Raw genomic sequence first — 23,467 nt, forward strand, 5'->3', positions numbered from 1 at the left:
GTCCCGGCAGACACCACGTCCGACTGCAGTGGCGCAAACGCCCTGTCCAGAACGGTCCATGTCGGGTCAACCCTGAGGGTAGCAGACCGCGACCGGTCCAGGGGAACCGAGCCACAGGCTCCAATAGGTTTTCCCGCCGCACCGGCAACCCGAGACCCGTCAGCCAGGTTGGCCGACACGCAGCGGGCAGCCGACCACAGAACGCCAACGGGGAACTAGATCAGATCTCGCAGGTTAGCGGCAACGACACACATCTTGCTGATGAATGTCTATCTGCCTTCTCCCCAGGGGGGGGCTGTCACGGACGGTTGCGGGGCCGCAGGCGCGTCCTGTAACCGCCCGTGAAGAAAAAGCGATCGCACTCGATTCCCTGCATCGATTGCGCTTCAAATCGATAAAATCTGGGTTGAGTGTGTAGGGGCAGCTGCAGTCTGTTCTCAGCAGAGAGAGAGCACCAGCCTAAATGCTGGATGGCTCTTTTGATATGCTAATGAGCCTGAGCCTAATCTGCCCCGGAGAGTCCCTGGCTTCAAGCTGTGCTGATGGCCCATCCATCAGGTATAAGGTGACAAGCACCATGGCAGAAGCAATCTAGTTGGGGGAAAAACCAGACCCGCTGGCTCCCTCCCAGCAGGGGAGGTGACACCTAGCTGGCTGCCCCAAACTTCAAAGAGCCTTTGCCTGGGAATAACCTGAGTCTCATAGCATATCCATAACTTCCCAGATCTGTCATATTTCTGGGGTTCCTAAGATGGCAGCTTCGCCAAACGTGGGGGAAGTGTAGCATGAGCCCCGGTGCTGGTTCTGAGGAAGTTTCAGAACATTCTGAGGTAAGGACTGCCAGTTAGGCAGTTTGAAAGTGCCCTGATGATACCACAGGGGTCCCACCCCTCATGTCTGGTATCAGGACACTGGGTAAATCGAGACAGACCTGAAAATGTTAATAAATCTGCCCTGACCTGTACGGTCCTGTGAGATAGAGCCCATATATGGGTAGATATGATTTCTAGTCCCCAGGACAAGGGGAGGGCTCATCTCATCTTCTAAGGGGGTGTGTGGCTCCCTGCCCTCACTCCCTCTTACTGAATCAGGGGCATAAGAATGGCAGAGGACCCAAACTCAGTGTCCTCCACCCTGAAAACATCTTGAACTCATCGGTGCCAGCTTGAGGATATGCTGGCATCCACCTGGTCTGAACTCTGAACTTTGATTGAAACCCAGAACTCCCCAGTTTTTCCCACAAAAAGGACATCTTTCCAGGAACTAAGTATTTTTCTCCCTTCTTTTATTTTTTATACTGGCTATTACTGTTTTAATAATTGTTGATTTTAATAATTGTCTGTATATATTAATTATTTATATTGTGTGAATAAACGACTTTCTCCAAGTCATTCACTGTCCGCTACCCTGCTCATCAGCACACACAGAACTGATCCCGGGTCTCTGAAGATACGCTACTGTTTTTTTGTTGTTGGCTAGACAGAATACCGTGTGTTTAACCGTTTTATTCGCAGGACTAGTCAGTCAGTTAGTGGGCTCCACGGTCCCATGGTAACCGCGGTGGTGGCAGTTTACTCTGAACCAGTGGGTGAAGTTGTAATCACCCGTGTCTCACCGGCTCCCTTCTGAGTTGTCTGCGGCTAATTCTTAACGGTTCCTGCGCATTGACTGCGACCAGAGTTCGCACGATCTGTGCGCTGGCACCGTTTAGAAGGCTAAGTGCGGTCAGCCACTAGGGCTCCTGTGACAGAGGTCATAATACTTCTATGTGGCTGACAAATACTTTTGAGTTCAGGTAACAGATAACAGAAAGCTCAATAGTTATACCGCTTTGCATCCCTGGTTTTTACGCCTTAAGATTCCTGACAATTTTGGCATTTCAGCTATTCATACAGCAATAACTTTTTAATTACCGTACTTATGCCATCAAAGTGATACATATATAGTTTTTATTCAGGACAATCTAGGCCAGGATTCTCAACCAGGGTTTTCTGGCACCCAAGGGTTTCTTGAGATCTTTTTATGGGTTCCCTGGCATTTTCCGCTACTGTGACAGTGGTGAGTTGAGAAATAATAAAGAGTACTGTTATAGGGGAGCACTATAATTGTGGGGTCTATAGCAAGAAACACTATCTTGCGCTACTATGGTAGGTAGCACAGTAAGGAAGAAACATGGACGCCCGGCGGATCGCTGGTAACCAGTCTTAGCACCCGAACGATAGTCTGTACACACGTCGGATTTGACGCGGAAACGTCCGAACGACGGAACGTTCAAACGACGGGTCGTTCGCTAAAATCCGACGTGTGTATGGGCCTTTAACAACAAGGCTGTTACAATGAACAGCCACACCCACTTTTAAAGACCATGCCAAAACAAATCACTACTCCTCCTGCTAATGTAGGGTTTCCTTGTGATCCAAACATTATTTGAAGTGTTCCTCCAGTGGTAAAAGGTGGAGAAAGGCTAGTATATGCTTTCTTTGGGTAATATCTTTTATCCAAGATTTTTTTTTTATTTCATTGGCATTTTACAGGTGGAAAATAGGCGTAAATGCAGAAAATACTCATTTTTCAATTTTTAACTCTTCCTAATTCTCACATGACAAGTGCCACAGTTATATAACATCTCAAAATATATTATTTGTCTTGCCCTGATTAAAATGGCAGCATTAAGTACAGGACATGACTCTCACCCTCTGGAATCTGTAGGAGGACAAATTAGGATGTGAGAGTCACATTGAAGAATCTGAATTGGTTAATATTTATCTGTATGGGAGCTGAAACAAAACATTAAAAACTGCTGTTGTCCACGTTACATTCAAAACGTAAAAACCTAGATTTTTTAAAGGGCACTATGGCGAAAAATTGTTACATTTTAAATATATGCAAACATATACAAATAAGAAGTACATTTCTCCCAGAGTAAAATGAACCATACATTACTTCTCTCCTATGTTGCTGTCACTTACTGTAAGTAGTAGAAATCTGACAGAAGCGACAGGTTTTGGACTAGTTCATTTCTTCATAGGGGATTCTCATTTTCAAACGCACTTAGTGAAAAGCAGTTGCTCTGTCCAACTGCCAAAAAACTGTGTAGCGAGCAGGGAAGCTGGTCAGCATCATTGTTTAACCACCCTGGCGTTCTGATTAAATCGCCAGGGTGGCTGCGGGAGGGTTTTTTTTAAATAAAAAAAAAACTATTTCATGCAGCCAACTGAAAGTTGGCTGCATGAAAGCCCACTAGAGGGCGCTCCGGAGGCGATCTTCCGATCGCCTCCGGCGCCCAGAATAAACAAGGAAGGCCGCAATAAGCGGCCTTCCTTGTTTTGCTTATATCGTCGCCATAGCGACGAGCGGAGTGACGTCATCGACGTCAGCCGACGTCGTGACGTCAGCCGCCTCCGATCCAGCCCTTAGCGCTGGCCGGAACTTTTTGTTCCGGCTACGCTGGGCTCAGGCGGCTGGGGGGACCCTCTTTCGCCGCTGCTCGCGGCGAATCGCCGCAGAGCGGCGGCGATCAGGCAGCACACGCGGCTGGCAAAGTGCCGGCTGCGTGTGCTGCTTTTTATTTCATTAAAATCGGCCCAGCAGGGCCTGAGCGGCAGCCGCTGGCGGTGTTGGACGAGCTGAGCTCGTCCAGACCGCTCAGCTGGTTAAATGCTTTTTAGGGAATATCTTTGTAAAGAATAAAAGCCTTGCTGAGAATCCCCTATGAAGAGATGGACTAGTCCAAAACCTGTCACTTCTGTCAGATTCATACTACCTACTGTAAGTGACAGCAACATAGGAGAAAAGTAATTTATGGCTGATTTTGCTCTGGAAAAATGTACTTCTTATTTGTTTATGTTTGCACATATTTAAAATTTTTTGCTGTAGTGCCCCTTTAATTTTCAAAGCCAAAACAAAAATACTAGATACAGGACAGTCCTATTTAGGATTAGAACTATAGATACAATTGTTTCTCTCATTGGTTTATTTTAAAGGGGCACTATGGTGAAAAAGTGTAAAATTTAAAATATGTGCAAACAGAGAAAAATAAGAAGTATGTTTTTTTCCAGAGTAAAATGAGCCATAAATTACTTTTCTCCTATGTTGCTGTCACTTACAGTAGGTAGTAGAAATCTGACAGAAGTGACAGGCTTTGGGCTAGTCCATCTCCTCATGGGGGGTTTTCACCATGGCTGTTGTTCTTTATAAAGACATTCCCTGAAAAAGATTTATACAAAGATGCTGGCCAGCCTCCCTGCTCGCTACACTGTTTTTTGGCAGTTGGACAAAGCTACTGCCATTCACTAAGTGCTTTTGAAAATAAATAAATCTGTGAGAATATCCCCGTGAAGAGATGGACTAACCCAAAACCTATCAGTAATGTCAGATTTCTACTCTCTACTGTAAGTGACAGCAACATAGGAGAAAAGTAATTTATGGCTCATTATACTCAGGGAAAAAACCTACTTATTATTTGTCTGTGTTTGCACATATTTTAAATTTTACAATTTTTCACCATAGGGCCCCTTTAACTTCAGGCTTGCATTAAGAAAGAACCAAATTTCCAAATCTAGCCACAAAATAATAGATCTGTTTAATTAAAAGGTAGTTTTGAGGAAACACCTTTTTTATGTTGTAGAGGGCTTTGCATAGATAATACAAGAAACGTCTTAGTTGAAATGAGGAAAAGGAAATACACAGACAACATGTATACACAAATACATACGTGATCATGACTTTTCAAAAATCAAATCACTGTTCATATTCAGGTAATTTGCCACTATTTCCCCCCAACTGTAGATCACATAAATGAGAATGCCATGGATGATACAGTATAACTATCTTCCTTATGTCAGAAGAGACATTCAAACAGAAATTAGGCAGCACGGGACTCAGAATGGCTTTCAGACCTCTTTTCCAGGATTCAGTAGATACTCTTTTATAAAGGCTACTGCACCCCAGCCAGGCCACATTGAAGGCCGTACTATCCAATCTCTGTGACCAGAAGCCATCCATGAAAACTGAATGGCACCAATATAATTCCTCTATAACAAAGATCACCCTATGATACTCTTCACAAGCAAACAGTAACCCTTGGCAGACTGGCTGTAACAGACAGTTTCCCCCTGTCAGACAGACAACAATAACACCCCCCCCCCTTCCCATATGATATATAGACCACAGTAACAGACATCCCCCATGATATATAGAGCACATTAACAGACACCCCCCCATGATAGATGGACCACAGTAACAGACACCGCCCATGATAGATGGACCACAGTAACAGACACCACCCATGATAGATGGACCACAGTAACAGACACCACCCATGATAGATGGACCACAGTAACAGACACCCCCTATGATAGATGGACCACAGTAACAGACACCACCCATGATAGATGGACCACAGTAACAGACACCCCCATGATAGATGGACCACAGTAACAGACACCCCCCCTTGATAGATGGACCACAGTAACAGACACTCCCCATGATAGATGGACCACAGTAACAGACACCCCCCATGATAGATGGACCACAGTAACAGACACCCCCATGATAGATGGACCACAGTAACAGACACCACCCATGATAGATGGACCACAGTAACAGACACCCCCATGATAGATGGACCACAGTAACAGACACCCCCCATGATACATGGACCACAGTAACAGACACCCCCCATGATAGATGGACCACAGTAACAGACACCACCCATGATAGATGGACCACAGTAACAGACACCCCCATGATAGATGGACCACAGTAACAGACACCCCCCATGATAGATAGACCACAGTAACAGACACCACCCATGATAGATGGACCACCGTAACAGACACCCCCCATGATAGATGGACCACAGTAACAGACACCCCCCATGATAGATGGACCACAGTAACAGACACCCCCCATGATAGATGGACCACAGTAACAGACACCACCCATGATAGATGGACCACAGTAACAGACACCCCCATGATTGATAGACCACAGTAACTGACACCCCCCATGATATATAGAGCACATTAACAGACACCCCCTAAGATAGATGGACCAAAGTAACAGACACCTCCCATGATAGATAGACCACAGTAACAGACACCTCCCATGATAGACCACAGTAACAGACACACCCATGATAGATAGACCACAGTAACTGACACCCCCCTATGATAGATGGACCAAAGTAACAGTCACCCCCTATAATAGGTAGACCACAGTAACAGACACCCCCCATGGTAGATAGACCACAGTAACACACATCCCCCATGATAGATAGACCACAGTAACAAACACCCCCCATGACGGACAGGCCACAGACCCCCCATGGCAAACCCCAGTTACAGCCCCCCACACACCGTGTAGGATAACTGGACTTGCATTTCTGGGCATTCTTTCCAGTATGCATGTACATGACCTGTTCTGTGTCTCCTGCCTTCCAGTGCCACAGACAATGAGGTAGGTCAGGAGGAGAGAGCCAGGGACACCGTGTGGCAGAACGAGTGCTGGCTGAGGTAAAGAGTGCTTGGATACGTAAGTGCTGCCACCCAACACTAGCCAGTTACAGCTTTCCCAACCCCCCTTCATAGTAGCTCAGATCTCTGGCTGCGGGCTGCACCACAACATGTAAATAATCTCCATTGGTGGACACAATCGATTATGAAAGAGTGAAAAAAATGTTGTCCGAATGAATTTTCGTCGAACGAAAATTTGGATTTTCTTGTTGGTCGTGATAGATAGGAAGCAAAGATTGGTTCGTTGATGGTGTAGTGAACGATGTATTACAATATTTCACTTACGATCAGAATTTCTGATCGCTTGAACGATTTTTCGATAGAAATTGGACAGTTAGTGGCCAGCTTTAGACATATGAAATAAGGCTGAAAACCTAAAGTAGTTATTAGATTATACATTCAAATAAACCTACTTATTACATCTAATTCATATGAACCTTTGCAGTAACTTGGCAATTAATCTTAAATCCTGTGCTTTTGTTTAGCTTGCTGTAAACTAATGGAGTATTGAATGTTGTTGAGTTGCAATGGATTTTTACACCTTGCAGATTGCCATTACTCATTGTAGCATCTGATGAAATAAGCGGCAGTGTGTAGGAAGTGTTATGTGGGTTTATCCATGAGAAAGCAGCCTTTTCATATCAGTAGAATTCCATGCCCTCCCAGAGCAGAGAGGCTGCTTTGTGTTTTTCAGTGCTGCTCCTTCATCTTAGCAGAAGCCAGTAATTACATTAATATCCTGCCATTCCTGACGTTTTTTTTTTAAAGAGCAGCTGTCAGCCATACTATCTCAGAAAAAACAACAACACATATATAAGTAGATAAATACTTGCTCTACTTACATAGCATATGTATTGCACTGTCCACATTTTGATTTTAGTGATTTTTCTTTAATAAAAAAAGAGAAAATCCTTCTTAGGATTCTCCATTTTAACTGTGTCTATTTTGAAGCCAATCTTGATGTCATTTCCTCCCATACTCTCCTCTGCCTGATTGTGCATGCATTGCCCGTCCTCCATCCAGTCTTCAGGCACTCCCCCCAGCTCTGCAATAGAAAGTGCATTGTCTCAGCATGATATATATTGGCCAATCAGAGAGGAACAGAGGTGTGGGAGGGAAAAACAGGAGGGAAAGAGGCTTCCGCCAATCAGGCTACATTAGTTAAGCCTGAGGGGAAAGTAGAGAAGCAAAAAAGGACAACCCAGCATGCCCTGCAACTTCCTTTGTGTGGCAATGTACCAAATAACAGTCAGATAAATTGGGGAATTATCATTTATCAACAGGAAAAGTAATAGTTAACATTTGGATTGCCTGGTTAGCATCCTTATTACCGGTACTTGTTTACCAGATAATAATAAAGAAGTAATTTTTGATGTTATGCCCGACAGTTACACTTTAAAGGTACAAGTTTCAGGATCATCATTTTTACCTTCACTACTTAGTAAACTTCTTATATTGAACAAGTATAAATCAAATGACACCTGACCTGCCTGCATGTTCTAGGTTGATAAATCACAAGTAGTGAAGCAAGGAAAATAATTTCACCAAGAACTTGCAAGTAATAACAATAATAAGAAATAACTCCATTACTGCTGTTCTCACAATTCTTTCTCCAAGGAATCCCATTACACTTATAGGCCAGTAGCTTGTGTCTTTATGATCATTGGGAGCTTGGAAAATTCTTTTTTTTTAACATACATTTATTGCAGACATATCATAAAAATACATGCAATCAATATGGAGACACGACACAGAACATATACAGTATATTGTGCTTTTCCCTTGGCGGACTCAAAGCGCCAGAGCTGCAGCCACTAGGGCACGGGCTATAGGAAGTAGATCTATAGGTAGTAGAAGTAAGGGAGTCTTGCCCAAGGTCTCCTCACTGAGTAGGTGCTGGCTTTCTGAACAGAACGAGTCAGGGCTGGTGCACACCAAGAGCGCTTCTAAGCACTTTTAAAAATTCTAGCGCTTTGAAAAGCACTTGGCAAATATATTTGAATGGGATGGATCACACCAGAGTGATGTGATTTTCTTCCAATCACAAATGCAGGTCCTGCAGCATTTCTGCGCTTTTCTGAGGCAATTTAGCCTCAATGTTAAGTATAGGAAAGTGGAAAATCGTTCAGAAAAGCGCTAGAACAGAGTGATTTTCCAAGCTTTTTTGTTACAGAAGCTGTTCAGTTCCAGCTCTACTGTAACAAAAACTAAAAAAACGCTACACCAAAACGCTTCAAAAATCGCTAGGCATGATTAGAAAATAGCTAAGCACATGATTAGAATCGCTCTGAAAAATCACTTCAGAATCAGATCTGAGGGCAGCATAACACCTAATCTCCTTGTTGCTTGTTCTCTGTATGGAGAAGGAAATTCCTTCTGATAAGATCTACATCAGGGCATGTTTATAACCTATGTGATGCTAAAGCAGTCCCCGTAATTGAGTCTTGTGAATGAGTAGCGTGTTTTTCTATCAAGCAGTCTGCTTTCAGGTAATCAAAAGAACGCGTTTTCCACGCTGGAATGAAGTATTAGAATTTGACTTACGAGGAATAGAAGAAATGGATCCTGGGGACCAAGTCATCAGCATTGAAGTTTGGGACTGGGATATGGTTGGAAAGAATGATTTTCTTGGACGAGTAAGTCTGCACCTTTGAACTCTACAATTAAGAATATTTTTTTTTATTATAATTCCCTTTTCGGCCTATCATATTTTCCTACTGTTTCAGAAAACTCATGATCTTTTTGCATGATGAATCTTCTGTCTTTAACACCTGGTATGTTTGAATAATGTCTTCCATCACTCACCCTGTCAACACCCTCTTCAGGTGTGCTTCCCCTTGGAACCCCTTCACAGAAACCCTGCGGTGACTGGCTGGTTTCGTCTCCTACCATTTGGAAACGCGGATGAGGAGAATGGGTAGAGCAGCGCTTGTTGTGTGACATCATGCCATGACATTGCTTCCAAACACAAAAGCATGGAGTAGCTGTTTAAAGTGAACCTATCACCATACTAACAACCTATTAACATTTTTACTGAAAAAAACACACCTTTTTACAGGAAATGAAAACATACCATGTTCATAGTGGCAGGAACTGTGTTTCCTAGCCTTTCTTTCCACAATCAGATAAGAGCATGGTTAGCATGAATAGGCAAATAACTGCAACATTTGTAAGACTCTAATGGTGACAGATATGCTTTAAAACATTATACGTATGTTATAAAGATGTTATTCCATTTTTGATGATTCTGACATCGTGTGTTAAAGCTGAATTATCTCAATAGCTTCTCTTTTAAAAAGGCAAAGTGTAGCTTTTTAGAAGGGCTTTTTAGTCTCTTTTAGTCCCCTATACATTCCCAGTGGTTTGGGTCACCCTGAGCTGCTTGGGTATTCTGTTGTTCTGGTCAAAGCCCTATCCCATACAGCCATATCAATCCCTGCCATGCACTGAGGAGGACCAAAAGTCTGCTTGTTGGGGTTGATGTGCCTCTGTAAAACTTATAGGCTTTCTATAGACCATCAGTTCTGGATGTAAGCCTGGCTTCATAGGCATAAAGAGATGATTTGCATATTCAGTAGTGAAGCATTGTGGGAAGCCACAGTTGCTCACTTAATGCTGATTGATTGCAAATACCTTCTGTTTTAAGAAGGCAAATTTTACACTGAGCAATTTTAAAGGGAACCTGAAGTGAAACGGATAGGAGGATGACATACTAATTTGCTCTCAAACAATGTAAATTGCCTGGCTGTCCTCCTGCTGACCCTCTGCCTCTAATACTTTTAGCGACAGACCCTGAACAAGCATGCGGATGAAATTTTGTGACTGAAGTCCGACTAGATTAGTCACAGGTGTGTAAGTCAGACACTGATGTCAGAAAGATCAGCAGGACTGCCTGGTATTATTTAAAAGGAAATACATATGGCATACAGTAAATATGTCAACCTTCATATTCCTCTCACTTCAGTTTCCCTTTAAAATCTTAACTCTGCCAATGAAAAATAAGATTCATAATTTATGAATTTGCCTTTTTCTACTCAGGGCTTAGTTGGACTGCCCCTGATTAATAATATAAACACAGTGGGCAGATTGAATAACCCCTTCCTCCATACCTATTGGGATGGTGCAATCCCATGCCTTCATGCAGCCATTCCTCACAGTATACTGAATATAAAGGCTTGTGGGCTACATTTCTCTCAGGCCAGGCTAGCACCTGGCCTGAGAGAAATGTAGCCCACGCACTAGTAACGCTCTCCTAGCAGGCAAGGATAAAACTAATCTAACGCTGTTCACACTAATGGCTCAGATTTGTTACCATCCAGATTCCTAATACATTACTAGAAATCAATACAACAGTGAGAGTCCTTTACAGTCCATATAATATCCTTGATTCAACGTATTAAAAGTTGAGATCTAGGACATGGAAAGGACTGGATACCCTGATGAACTCTGAGTAAATTGAATTGATGTTTTTGTATGGACTGCAGAGCGGTCTCAGTATTGTATTGATTTTTAGTTAATTGGCCGTGTACCCCATAAGCAGAGGCGTAACTACAATGCATGGTCCCCACAGCGAAACTTCCCCTTCTCTTGCCTTCCCGGCTTTGGGGACGGGGTCAATCTCATAAGGGTCATAAAACATAAGTATAGCCACAAAAACACATTATCTGAAGTATAGTCCTCTGTATCGGAGGAAGGGGAGGTTAGTAGTTGGGGACCCCCACAGCTCTATGCCCACCTGTAGTCACAGGGGCTGATCTCCTCTAGTTACACCCCACCCATAAGTGAAATGACCCGTTCATTAGATTAGGATATATATAATAGGGGAGGAGCACACTACACTTAACAACAATTTTGAATAGAGTAAATTACTAGCAAGCTGGACAGGCATGCAGTTTGTGGCACCATAATGCAAACATGCTTCAGTTGAGGTAGAAGTGGTAGAGTACATGATCAAGAATGCAAACTATCGGCATGTTTTCTTTCGGGAGCTACACTTAAATTATGTTTGCTGCCACATTTTTTTTAAGCCAGTTGTGGCCTGATTTTTTTAAGCTTTTATTACTGGCTGCAGCTCAGACTAATTTACCACAGTTAGTACTGTAAAATAAAAGAAATGCCTGATGTTCTGTAAGCATCACCCTTGTATACTGTATGTGGTGTGTGTGAGCTAATCTGTATGGTCAGTGTGATCATTTATGCCCTCTGATGAGATTGTTTGGCCCAAGGCTGAATGCAGTCTGCTGTATGTTCCTCATTCATGTACAGAAATATCATGCTGATCATGATCATTTGTACCCATCTATGTTATCAATTAAAGCTATCTGACCCATGTTTTAATAAGTTAAGGCTTGCAGTATGTCTTGCTGTGCTATGATCCATGACAGACAATCAACTAGTAATTCTTTCCTCATTCTGACAATGCCACAGCGGTGTGAAGCAACCTTTGTCTCCTGTGAGTTACGGTACATCTTGCCCTATCCATTAGGTGTCCTTTCAAATAACAAGTGGAATATCCATTGCTTAAAATCACCTAGTATTGTAGGTCACATATTGAGTTTGACAAATTTCATATTTGGATTAAGAAGGTGGCTAATGTTTGTCATAAATGACCACATAATATGACTCTTGAGGTAATTTGCAGTTTTGTATTTGGGTGTCTACAGGCATCTTGTAGCTTTGTTTACTTATCGCCATAAAAGTCTTCGAAAGACCAGATTCAATCTGACAAAAGTAGTCTGGGTAAACCTAGCCATATGTCCCCTGAGTTCTAATCAGTCAATTGAACAATTTTTATTTTTTTGATAATATACTGATCAAGAAGGAATCAATCAAATCCGCCCATACAAGTAGCAATATCAGATAGATTTCATTCAAATTATCGATAACTGAATATGTGTTTCAATCAGTCATATGTCATAGCGCATGTTCACAAAACCAGTAAATCAATCTGCAATGAACGAAACCAGCTGAAATGACAGCTGATTCCTGTGCAATTTACTATAATTTTCCATGCTTAAGGAAGGTTCAAGCAAAATAAAAAATGAGTTTCACTTACCTGGGGCTTCTACCAGCCCCATGCAGCCATCCTGTGCCCTCGTCACTTACTGCTGCTCCAGTCCCCCGTTGTCAGCTTGCCGACCTCGGAGGTCGGCGGGCCGCACTGCGTAAATTTTTACGCATTCCTGCTAGTGCAGGAACATTAACACATAAATTTTTACGCGTTACTGGTTCAATGCGTAAATTTTTACGCATCAAACGAGTAATGCGTAAAAATGTATGTGTTAATGTTCCAGCACTAGCGGGAATGCGTAAAAATGTACGCAATGTCGGCAAGCTGCCAGCGGGGGACTGGAGCAGCAGTGAGTGACTACGAGGGCGCAGGATGGCTGCATGGGGCTGGTAGAAGCCCCAGGTAAGTGAAACACATTTTTTTATTTTGCTTGGTCCTTCCCTTTAATCAACAGAACTTTTATTTTCTGATTTTCTAAGTATATTCAATTCACTATCAATTCAATTTAAGAATCAAATCTAAATGCCAAACAAAGTAAAAATTGATGAGCCTAAGATAATAAAGAAATCTTTGTGAAGTAGGCCCTATGCATACAAACATTGCTGTTTACAAATGACATGTGCTCCATGGAGTCTTTTAGATTACCCAAGTAGCTCACGATGACCCAGAACCACTAGGAAATTATAAGGGACTAAAAGAGACAGAAAGAGCCCTGACTTTTAGTCCCCTATACTTTCCTAGTGGTTTTGGGTCACCCTGAGCTGCTTGGGTATTCTGTTGTACTGGTCCATGCCCCTATCACATAGATCCATATCAATCCCTGCCATGCACTGATGAGGACCAGAAAGTCCGAAACAGGCTGTCTGCATGTTGAGTTGATGTGGCTTCATAAAATTTATTATAAGCTATAGGCTTGCTATATACCAGCAGTTCTGGATGTAAGCTTGGCTTCAGGGGCATAAAGAGATTTGTTGCATATTCAGAAGTGATGCATCATGGGAAACCACAGTTGCTCACTTAAAGCTAAATGATCACAAATACCTTCTGTTTTAAGAAGGCAAATTACACTTTTTTTCATTTTCACGTTTAGTAATCTAGTAGGTCCACTTTTCTTAATAAATAAGGACATGCTAATGTATCTTCTGTGATCCTGCATACGTTCAGAATTAGACTGTATAATGTGTGTTTGCGTGTATGTATACATAAATGTGTTATATAAATACATATACTGTATGTGTATACTTAGAAGGCTGATTGACTTGAAAGTGATGAGCTCCATGTCTGTATTTTTGAGGTTTTCAAATTAATAATTAGTCATTTTATTGATTTTTGCTACCAGAGGGAAGCTTGGATCACTCCGTGTCAAAGTCTCCCTATCTGAAGAGCGTATTCTGCCCTCTGTGTATTATCAGAACCTTATTCAGCTGCTGGTAGAGTCTGTGCAATGTCCTGACCAGGTGGGTAGCTGAGTATTGTTCCTCACTACTGGCAGCTACTTGACCTTGTGTTCTGCTATCAGTGTGAACATTTCTGTGCTTCTATGCAGAGTGACTGCAGTCTGCTGGCCTTATTGGAGGAGACCTGCTGTGCTGAGAGCCGACAAGAGGTGGCAGTTAAGCTGGTGAAAATGTTTCTGGGACAGGGGCTGGCAGTAATCTTCCTTGACAAGCTGAATATGCGAGAGGTGAATCGAACTGGTGAGGTCACCTTAGTCAAATGCTTTTAGCACCCTTCATACACTCATCCCTCATATCATTTAAAATGAAACTCCACCATTAATCCTTGCAGATGAAATGACTGCTTTTGTCTCAGAAAAGGTGAACATGATTTTCATTTTCTTTATTTGTGCATAAAAAGCAACACAATTCCACTGTGTTCTAATAGAGGCTGTCAAGAGGAATTGCCTTGGGTGGCAATCTATCTCGTGATAAAGATTAAAGCAAACCTATACTTAAAATAAATTAATGCGATCTGTAGTCCTACTCCTAAATAGGATTTTCTTTAAATCCCACTGTCAATATTTTGTGTTGGAAAGCTATAAATATTAAGCCATATATATATATATATATATATATATATATATATATATATATATATATATACACGAGGAGTGTTGCCCGCTGGGATCAGGACTCAATCACTTGGTCGACAGTTTGAGGCCGAGTTCTGAATAGATGTATCATTAGTCTAGAGGCTAGCAATGTGTCTTTTACTATAAAGGGTGGAGGAGGGGCGGTGCACAATGGAGTGGCTTCCGGTGGGCAGGATGAGTAGGAGAACAATGCGCCTAGGGGTTGGTTGGGCATCAGACATCACTAAGGTCTGGTTTGCCAGATTTTTAGGCAACTTTGGGAGGCTCCTGTACACACTTTAGATTCTTGCCCAAGGTAATCTTTTTCCTTAGAAGAAAAAGGAACACAACCTTCTATGTAGTCCCGGGGCTGTAATAAAGCTTATCATGTCACATGTCAGTTCAGGTGAGGTCAGAACTTCTAAAGACATTGTCAGGGTCAGTGATGTCAAAGAATCAGCACAAGAACCACAACACTGGCATTTTTAAGGAAATCAGCTCTAACAGTCAGGATAATTACCTTTGCAAAGGGTTCCTTGAGATGCTGTCCCTCAGCATATACAGTACACTTGAGTTTTCATACAGTTTAGTACTGTATGAGCTAAAAGAGCAGATTGTACTTTTACAGATGGAAACCAGCCTTGCAATGCTTGTTGTTAGATCCGCCATTCCCCTACCTTCACATAATCACATTTTACAACTGTATGTGTAAACTAGCAGACCTAAGCCTGTTTAAAAACAGCTCTAGGTCTGTCTCTCTCTGCCGCCACAGCAGCATGTCAGTGCGCATGCGCGGGCACCAGCCAGCCCAGCTAACTGGCCCCGTCCTCCTGTCCCAACGGCTGTCCGTGCAAAAAAGCATGGACCCAAGGACAGACCCAAGGACACAGGGACAAGAGTACGCAGGGACAGTTAGGTTTTATTAGGTAGGATAATACAAAATTCATTACCCCACCATCTGATTTCTGTGCTAAAATGAGGAAGAAAATCCACTCGGAAGTTATCAGTATGGTTGTTTAGGAGGCACAGGCAACCTGGATAGTTTCCTAGGGTACCACCTGCTGGAGGGGATGCCAAAGCTATTTTTATCTATCCTCGCCGATTAATTTCCAAAATTAAACATAACTTAAATCTTGTAACATGATAGATTATTCCAGTGTACATAATAAGGCTTCGCTGCAGGGCCGTACAACTCAGAGCACAAGTGATCCCCCTCCCCTTTTCTGCCCACCAACAGAGCTTTCTGTTGGTGGGCTGTCTTCGCTCCCAGGATGTTTATTTATTTTTTATATATATATATATATATTTTACATATATATGTTTTATAAATATTGCTATTTTTTTTTTCCTCCTCTCCCTCCCGTCACCAGCCAATCAGTGCAATCAGCTGTCACAGGCTTCCGCCGCTGGCAGGCTGATGGCAGAGCGGAGTGTTCGATCTCCTGCAAATCCCTGCCCCAGGACTTGATACCAATTGGCGTTAGGCGGTCCTGGGGCTTGCCCGTCGGCGTGACGCGGTTGTAAGGCAGTTAAAGTGACACTTATGATGTAATGATTTGTATGTGTAGTACTGATAATTGATAGAACATTAGCAAAGAAAATAGTCTCATATTTTAATATTTAGATACTAGTAGACCTAAGCCCGTTAAAAATGGGCTGTAGGTCTGTGTTTCTGGGCATGCGCGCGCGTGCCAGCCACCCACCGACGCACGCAACCGCCGCGCACACACCCGCCGCACACCCGGCCACCCGCTTGCACCGCCACCTGCTCGGCTCCCTGGCCCGGTCCCCGTCCTCCTGTCTCTGTGAGGCTGGGTCTGCGCACTTACGCAGTAGCAAAAAGCACGGACCAGCTACACAGAGACAGCACACGCAGGGACACAGGGGTTTTACTATATAAGATATAGCTTTTTCTTGGTAACATTGCATAGTTCTGTCATATTTGCAATTACAAGCCTCGCTCTGTATTTTAAACTATAACACAAGCAAAGCTAATGACTCTTTCAACTTCCCTGCAGTAAAAATCTTATCTAAATCTGTCTCTGACTGTTTCTTTGATGGATAAGTGCTCCAGAAAACAGTGACCCAAGTTGGGTCAGAGAGGCTCTTTTGCATAGATAACAAGTGAAGTTTCTTAACTCTTCCTGTACTGGAAACAAAATTATACTCACATCTGTGCTACTAATGTTCTATTTCTTAGCTCTACTACACATACAAATCATTATACGGTATCATGTTTATTTTGACTTCAGATTACTTTTATCAAATAAAGGATTTGTCCTTATTCGTATGCTTATTTCTTTCCAGAATGGGGCAGATTTGTATAACTCTTTTTTTTCTCTGCTAATAGTATTTTTTTGTTCTTTATAGCTGATCCAAATACCCTTTTCCGGTCAAACTCACTAGCTTCAAAATCCATGGAGCAGTATATGAAGGTGAGGTGGAACTGTGCAGATCTCAGCATTTTTTTTACTATGTTAGAATTATTTTATACTTTTCAATCAACATTCTTTTCTCCACAACAATTTGTTAACCCCAAACCTGCACTTATCTGCATGCCCCAGCATTACTTATAGTATGCCATTCTTCTGGCAGATAGTTGGCATGCCATACCTTCACGAAGTGCTCCGGCCTGTTATTACTAGGATCTTTGAAGAGAAGAAGTATGTGGAACTGGACCCCTGCAAGATTGATATGAATCGTAGTAGGTAAGCTATAAAAAGCCAAATACTGCAGTGGCAGAATGCATTTATCTGCAATCTATACATTAGGTCTGTAGTACCGTATTGCCTGTGATCATTAAAGAAACTTAAAGAGACTCCGTAACAAAAATTGCATCCTGTTTTTTATCATCCTTCAAGTTCAAAAAGCTATTCTAATGTGCTCTGGCTTACTGCAGCACGTTCTACTATCACCATCTCTGTAATAAATCAACTTGTCTCTCTCTTGTCAGACTTGTCAGACTGTGTCTGGAAGGCTGCCAAGTTCTTCAGTGTTGTGGTTCTGCTATGAATTCCCTCTTCCAGGCCCCTCTCTGCACACTGCCTGTGTGTTATTTAGGATTAGAGCAGCTTCTCTCTTCTCTCTTATCTTTTACAAGCTGGATAAATCGTCCTCTGAGCTGGCTGGGCTTTCACATACTGAAGAATTACAGACAAGGGCAAAGCTGTTTGCAGGAAGAAACAAGCAGCCTGAAACTTCAGTGCATGAGAACGGGGAAAGAAACACACAAATAATCTCTTGAGATTCAAAAGGAAGGCTGTATACAGCCTGCTTGTGTATGGATGTATTTTCTATGTGTGGACATACTGTACATCAACCTACTTCCTGTTTTGGTGGCCATTTTGTTTGTTTATAAACAAACTTTTTAAAACTGTTTTTAACCAATTTTAATGCGGCGAGGAGCGGCGAAATTGTGTCAGAGGGTAATAGGAGATGTCCCCTAACGCACTGGTATGTTTACTTTTGTGCGATTTTAACAATACAGATTCTCTTTAAAGTGAGAATATATGCAGGCTGCCATATTTATCTCCTATTATGCAATACCAGTTGCATGGCTGGCCTGCTGATCTCTTTGGCTGCAATAGTGTCTGCATCACATACCTGAAACAAGCTTGTGGCTGATCCAGTCAGACTTTAGTCAGAGCACCAGATCTGTATGCTTGTTCAGTGTCTATGGCTAAAAGTATTAGAGGCAGGGGATCAGTAGGACAGCCAGGCAACTAGTATTGTTTAAAATAAAAAAATGTCTGCCTCCATATACCCCTCACTTCAGGTTCCTGTTAAAGAGAATCTGAACTGAAAATAAAAAATGTCAAAATAACCATACACAAGTCATACTTACCTCCTGTGTAGTCTACTCCTTAATCTCTTTCTCCTCTCCTGCATCCCATTTGTTCACTGTGATCAATGGAATTCTCCCTCCATTTTAAAAATGGCCATTACCCCATAACAGCTTCCTGGTCAGCACACTGTTAAACTGTAATATCGCCCACTTGAGCCATAGGGAAACATGGACATTACCTTGCACATTTAGATGTAACTGACAGCTGCTGGTATGTAACTGACTGCAACTGGTATATTTCAGTTCTGACAAAATATTGTCAGAACTGGAAGGGATCACTGTAAGAAAAAAATGGTGAGCTTCTGAGAGGAACTGATGGTGAGGTTAGTATGTAATATTTATTTGCAGCTACAGCATGTGTTTATTTTAAATAATTTTACTTACTTCAGGTTCCCTTTAAGTATGATCATGAGTTGGCCATCCAGGTACTATTAGTGTGAGAATTGCCTGTAATATCTTTGGTGATGTATTCTAGAAAAAGAATGAGACTTTGCTATGCTCCCAATCTTTATATGTTAAATATGGAAAATGATAAAACACATGTGGTGTTTTTTTATGTCTGTTTATCACTGTGAAGTGCTTGGGTACCAGATGATCAACAAGCTATGGTCATCTGTAGGGGATGAGAAGAGACCAGGAGCCCAACGGTGCAATATCATTTAGAGTTGGAAATGCTATGTGCATAATGAATATACTTACAAAGGTAGGGTGCAATCCTTGCAACCGGCTGGTTCAGACGGACGCTTGCAGAGCTTTTACAGCCAGCGTTCAGGGCTTTGTGTTAAACGCTCCCATTCAAGTGAATGGGAGCGTTTGTACCAAGGTTTCAAGCGCGTTTACATGAACGCGGCGTTCGGGTCCCGATTTTTCCCTGGCGTTCAAGGAGCCCCTGGAAGCTACATGTTGCTTCCAGGGGCGGTTAACTGCGACGGCTAATGTCCCCCTAGGGGAAGAAAAAATGCGACCGCATCCAAACGCAACACGAACGCTGCTGAAAGCCCACGACGCCAATGAAGGCGACGCCTCCAAACGTCCATCTGAACCAGCCCTAAGCAGTACTGTCCCCGCTCGTTTTCTCCAGGACCAATCACGATCTGGATGGTTACTCTCCTCAAAAAGACACTGAATTAGTGCCAAACACTAGACTTAAAAGGCCTAACCTCCCCAGGAGGTGTGACTAGGAGGCGCAAAAAAATATATATAGGACCTCGAGATAAAATACACATAGATATAAAAACTTAAAGCGGAACTGTACATCTAAAATAAACACATTGTTTCACTTACCTGGGACTTCCCCAAGCCCCCAGCAGCCGGCCTGTCCCGTGCCGCTCCTCAACAAGCCTCCGTTCTCCCGCGGCCAGCTAATTTCGGTTTTGCCGCCGGGCCACTGCGCCTGCGCGGCTCTGGCCATGCGTATCCTTTCTTCGCGTTCCCCGCTATTGCAGAGGGGAACGTGAAGAAAGGATACGCTTGGCAGGGCTGCACTGGCGTCGACTTACAAGTCGAGGTACGGGACCGAGCAGCGGCGGAAGAACGGAGGCTCGGGCAGGACCGGCACGGGACAGGACAGCAGCTGGGGGCTTGGGGAAGCCCCAGGTAAGTGAAACAATGTGTTTATTTTATATCTACAGTTCCGTTTATAAAAGAAGGAGAGGCTGTCTTACTTCTCCTGAAGCAAAAAAAACAACCAATTATTAAAAGGAGTTTTTAATCGAGCACAATTGGTACCTACCAATTGTGCTAGAATACAAACGCCTTTTATTAATTTATATTTTTTTGCTTCAGGAGTTTTAAAATACATCTATGTGTCCAGTATAGAGAGCTTTCTAGTTTTCCCCTCAATGACATTTATCAGCAGACACTCTTTCACAGTATCCCTGCATTCCCCACAATAGAGGAGAGGCAGTGGCAGACAAAGCCAACAGTGGGCCCCTGTGCAGAATAAATGAAGGGGCCCCATGTGAATGGCCATAATCATAGCAGATTACGGTTGGATCCAAATAATGTCGATAACATAAAAGTACATTAATCCAGGTTACATTCTGTGGGCACTGTGTTAATGTAGCACACATTCCATACTTGTGTATGACTGGGACACAAGCAAATATCACTGTTCCTCCTGGATCTCAGAGAGAAATACACAGAGACTACAGAACAATCATGCCCTAACTGTGGTGCAGCTGCATGGGCCCTAGAGGGCATGGGGACCCTGTGCAGCTGCACGGCCTGCACGGGCCTATGTCCGCCTCTGAGAGGAACTCATGGCCAAAGTGTTGATCTCTCTTTCTTGCTACTTGCTTTTAGAATTTTTTTGTATAATTAAGTACAGTATTAATAAAAGTATTTGGATGCATTAACTGTGGTGAGTCTTGTCCCCTCCTTTCTGCTTTCCAAATTCCATACAGCTTTAGGCTGTATAATGTATATTCTGTATGTACTTTGCTGGCTCAGCTGAGAACAGACAATGGGTTTAGAAAGGAGAACAGATTAAGGGTTTGAATAGTAGACATGAATTTATAATGGATGTGATCTATACTGCGCACATAAATGTATTTTAAAAGCAATAATGTCAGTCTTTTTTCAGTAAAATATTTTACACCAGTGTGTTTTTTTTTTTAAATTGTAATGTTTTTAGTGAAATGTCCCTTTCACTTACTTACCTCTGTGCTAGTATCTATCTGATCGCTCCTGTATACAGGGGTTGACCAGCAACACACCCAAGCCAACCCATCCCCATATGTTACTCCACCTCTTCCTGGAACATCTAAGGTGAGAGAGAACCCCTTGTCCCTCAACATTGAAACAAGGGTGATTTGCATGAGGAGGAGATTGTCTGCTCTAGGCCTTGTCACCTGTTACTGGACCTCTATCTGATGAACTGGCTCAATAAGCTTTTACTATGATTCAGCATAATAATCACTGTATGTTTTGTGCAACCTCTGTCCCCAGCCATGATCACTGAAAAGCTATTGTTTGAACTGTGAATTCCTTAGTCACTTATAGTCTTTTGCAATACACACGCAAAGATTTTGAGGATGAATATGTATAAGTGCAATGGAGTTTTGTCTGTCTTGCTTCTTCTTTGCAGACGTATTTCCTTTAAAGGATCAGTTTCTGAGCAGCAAATTCGAGAGAGCAGCGTGGAATTTTTGAGAGGCTATCTGAGTGACATCATTGATGCCATCCTGGGCTCAGTAGAGCAGTGCCCACCAGGCATGCGTCTTTGCTTCAAGCAGCTGCATAAACGTGTGGAGGGGCGATTTCCTGGGCCATCCAATCAGGTGAGAGCAACACTGCCATTGCATCCTCCTTAGCTATAAGCTTCAAAACATAGAAATATGTCAATATTAAGAAGAGCAGGAGAGACAGCCCGATGGGAGGGGGAACTCAATGGATAATGCCCAATTCATATTTTCTGCTTAAACCCAGGATGTCAAGTATGCAGCTATCAGTGGTTTCCTCTTCCTGCGCTTCTTTGCTCCTGCCATACTCACTCCCAAACTGTTCCACTTACGGGAGCATCACGCTGATCCACGCATTGCCCGGACTTTACTTCTGCTTGCTAAGGTTCGTCTGACAAGGGTTTTCTACGTCATGTTTTGGCTTTGTCTGTAGTTTGCTGTGTAATAGTTGAAAAAGATTCCAAAACACCTTAATTTTGGTGACGTTAGTGGAGGGCTCCTGATTACCACCACTTTATGAAAGGTTCTGTCCCAAGCCCTCTCTAGTTACCCTGTCTTCTGCAGGACAGGATTGGCTGAGCTGTGCACTCATCACTGCTCCCAGTCAGCACTCTGGAGACAGGCATGGTCGAGCTGTCACTCACACGCAATACACCTCTGACATTGCTTGGTCCAAAGGCTTGACTGAGTCTGAGAGGTATTTAAGGACCTGAGATAGAAAACACACGTTTTTTACATTGACAGGTGAGAGTTAATGTCACTTGAGTAAGTAGTAGTCCAGATTTGCAGACTGAGGGAATAGATTCTTCATCTAACCACACTATCACTGATTTCTTCCAACTCAATGGGTTTTAAAGAGACACTGAAGCGAAAATAATTATGATATAATGAATTGGTTGTGTAGTACGGATAATTACTAGAACATTAGTAGCAAAGAAAATATTTTCATATTTTTATTTTCAGTTATATAGTGTTCTTTTTATAACATTGTTCATTCTCTTATATTTGCAGTTTACATACTACTCAGCATTCTAAATGATTTTACAGAGCAGGCCAGAGAACTTTTGCCCTGTCCTCTGCAGAAGAAAAAAAAACAATACAGTGACTGACAGTTGAGATAACAAGCTTCAGAAGACAGAGCTCTCTGCAACTTTGAAAGTTGTGGAGCTCAATGGCTCTTTTGCATAAACAACAACTGGAGTTTCTTAACTCTTCCTGTACTGGAGTTTCTTAACTCTTCCTGTACTGGAATCAATATTAATATTAGACTTATGTCTCTGCTCCTAATGTTTTATTTCTTAGCTGTACTACACATACAAATAATTATATCATTTTTTTTGCTTCAGTTTCTCTTTAAGATAAACCCAGTCTTAATGGTCTACATTAAAGCACCAGTCTACAACCCACAGGGCCTTGTATTCTCTTATTCCCCTATATAATTTTGCTACAGAGAGAATACAAATTTGGTTCTGTTAGTGTAACGATTGGTGTCAGCAACACAGATTTTCTCTGATTATTGGTGATCTGCAGTATCACCAATAATACAGATGCTATACCTGATTATGTGGTGATCTGCAGAATCACCAATAATACTAGTATAGCTAGACACAGGACACCCAATGTGGTAATGTGTTTGGTGCAACAGTAATTGGAGAAGTTATCTCCCGAGAAGCGGGAGATACAGACACTACTGCAGCCAAGGATTTCCTGAGGAGCAGGGAATCAGACTGTACTGCAGCCAGTGGACCCCTGAGGGCATGGACCACTGACTGTGCTGCAAGAATGATTATGACTGTACTGCAGCCAAGGATTCCCTGAGGAGCAGGGAATCAGACTGTACTGCAG

General features: G+C 42.5%; 1 protein-coding gene across 9 annotated transcripts in view; it reads left to right on the forward strand.

Moving 5' to 3' along the window:
* RASAL1 (RAS protein activator like 1) overlaps window positions 1–23,467 on the forward strand; it is a 128,266-nt gene that overhangs the window by 87,408 nt on the left and 17,391 nt on the right. For all 9 annotated transcript variants that reach the window (XM_068239937.1, XM_068239947.1, XM_068239956.1 and 6 more), the window contains 8 exons: window positions 9,005–9,151; window positions 9,341–9,432; window positions 13,865–13,982; window positions 14,072–14,222; window positions 16,967–17,031; window positions 17,192–17,304; window positions 21,529–21,721; window positions 21,870–22,007. In XM_068239937.1, the coding sequence (XP_068096038.1) occupies window positions 9,005–9,151; window positions 9,341–9,432; window positions 13,865–13,982; window positions 14,072–14,222; window positions 16,967–17,031; window positions 17,192–17,304; window positions 21,529–21,721; window positions 21,870–22,007 (1,017 nt within the window). The remainder of the gene's footprint in view (window positions 1–9,004; window positions 9,152–9,340; window positions 9,433–13,864; window positions 13,983–14,071; window positions 14,223–16,966; window positions 17,032–17,191; window positions 17,305–21,528; window positions 21,722–21,869; window positions 22,008–23,467) is intronic.

The sequence above is a fragment of the Hyperolius riggenbachi genome, chromosome 1 (genome assembly GCF_040937935.1).
Source record: "Hyperolius riggenbachi isolate aHypRig1 chromosome 1, aHypRig1.pri, whole genome shotgun sequence".
NCBI lineage: Eukaryota > Metazoa > Chordata > Amphibia > Anura > Hyperoliidae > Hyperolius > Hyperolius riggenbachi.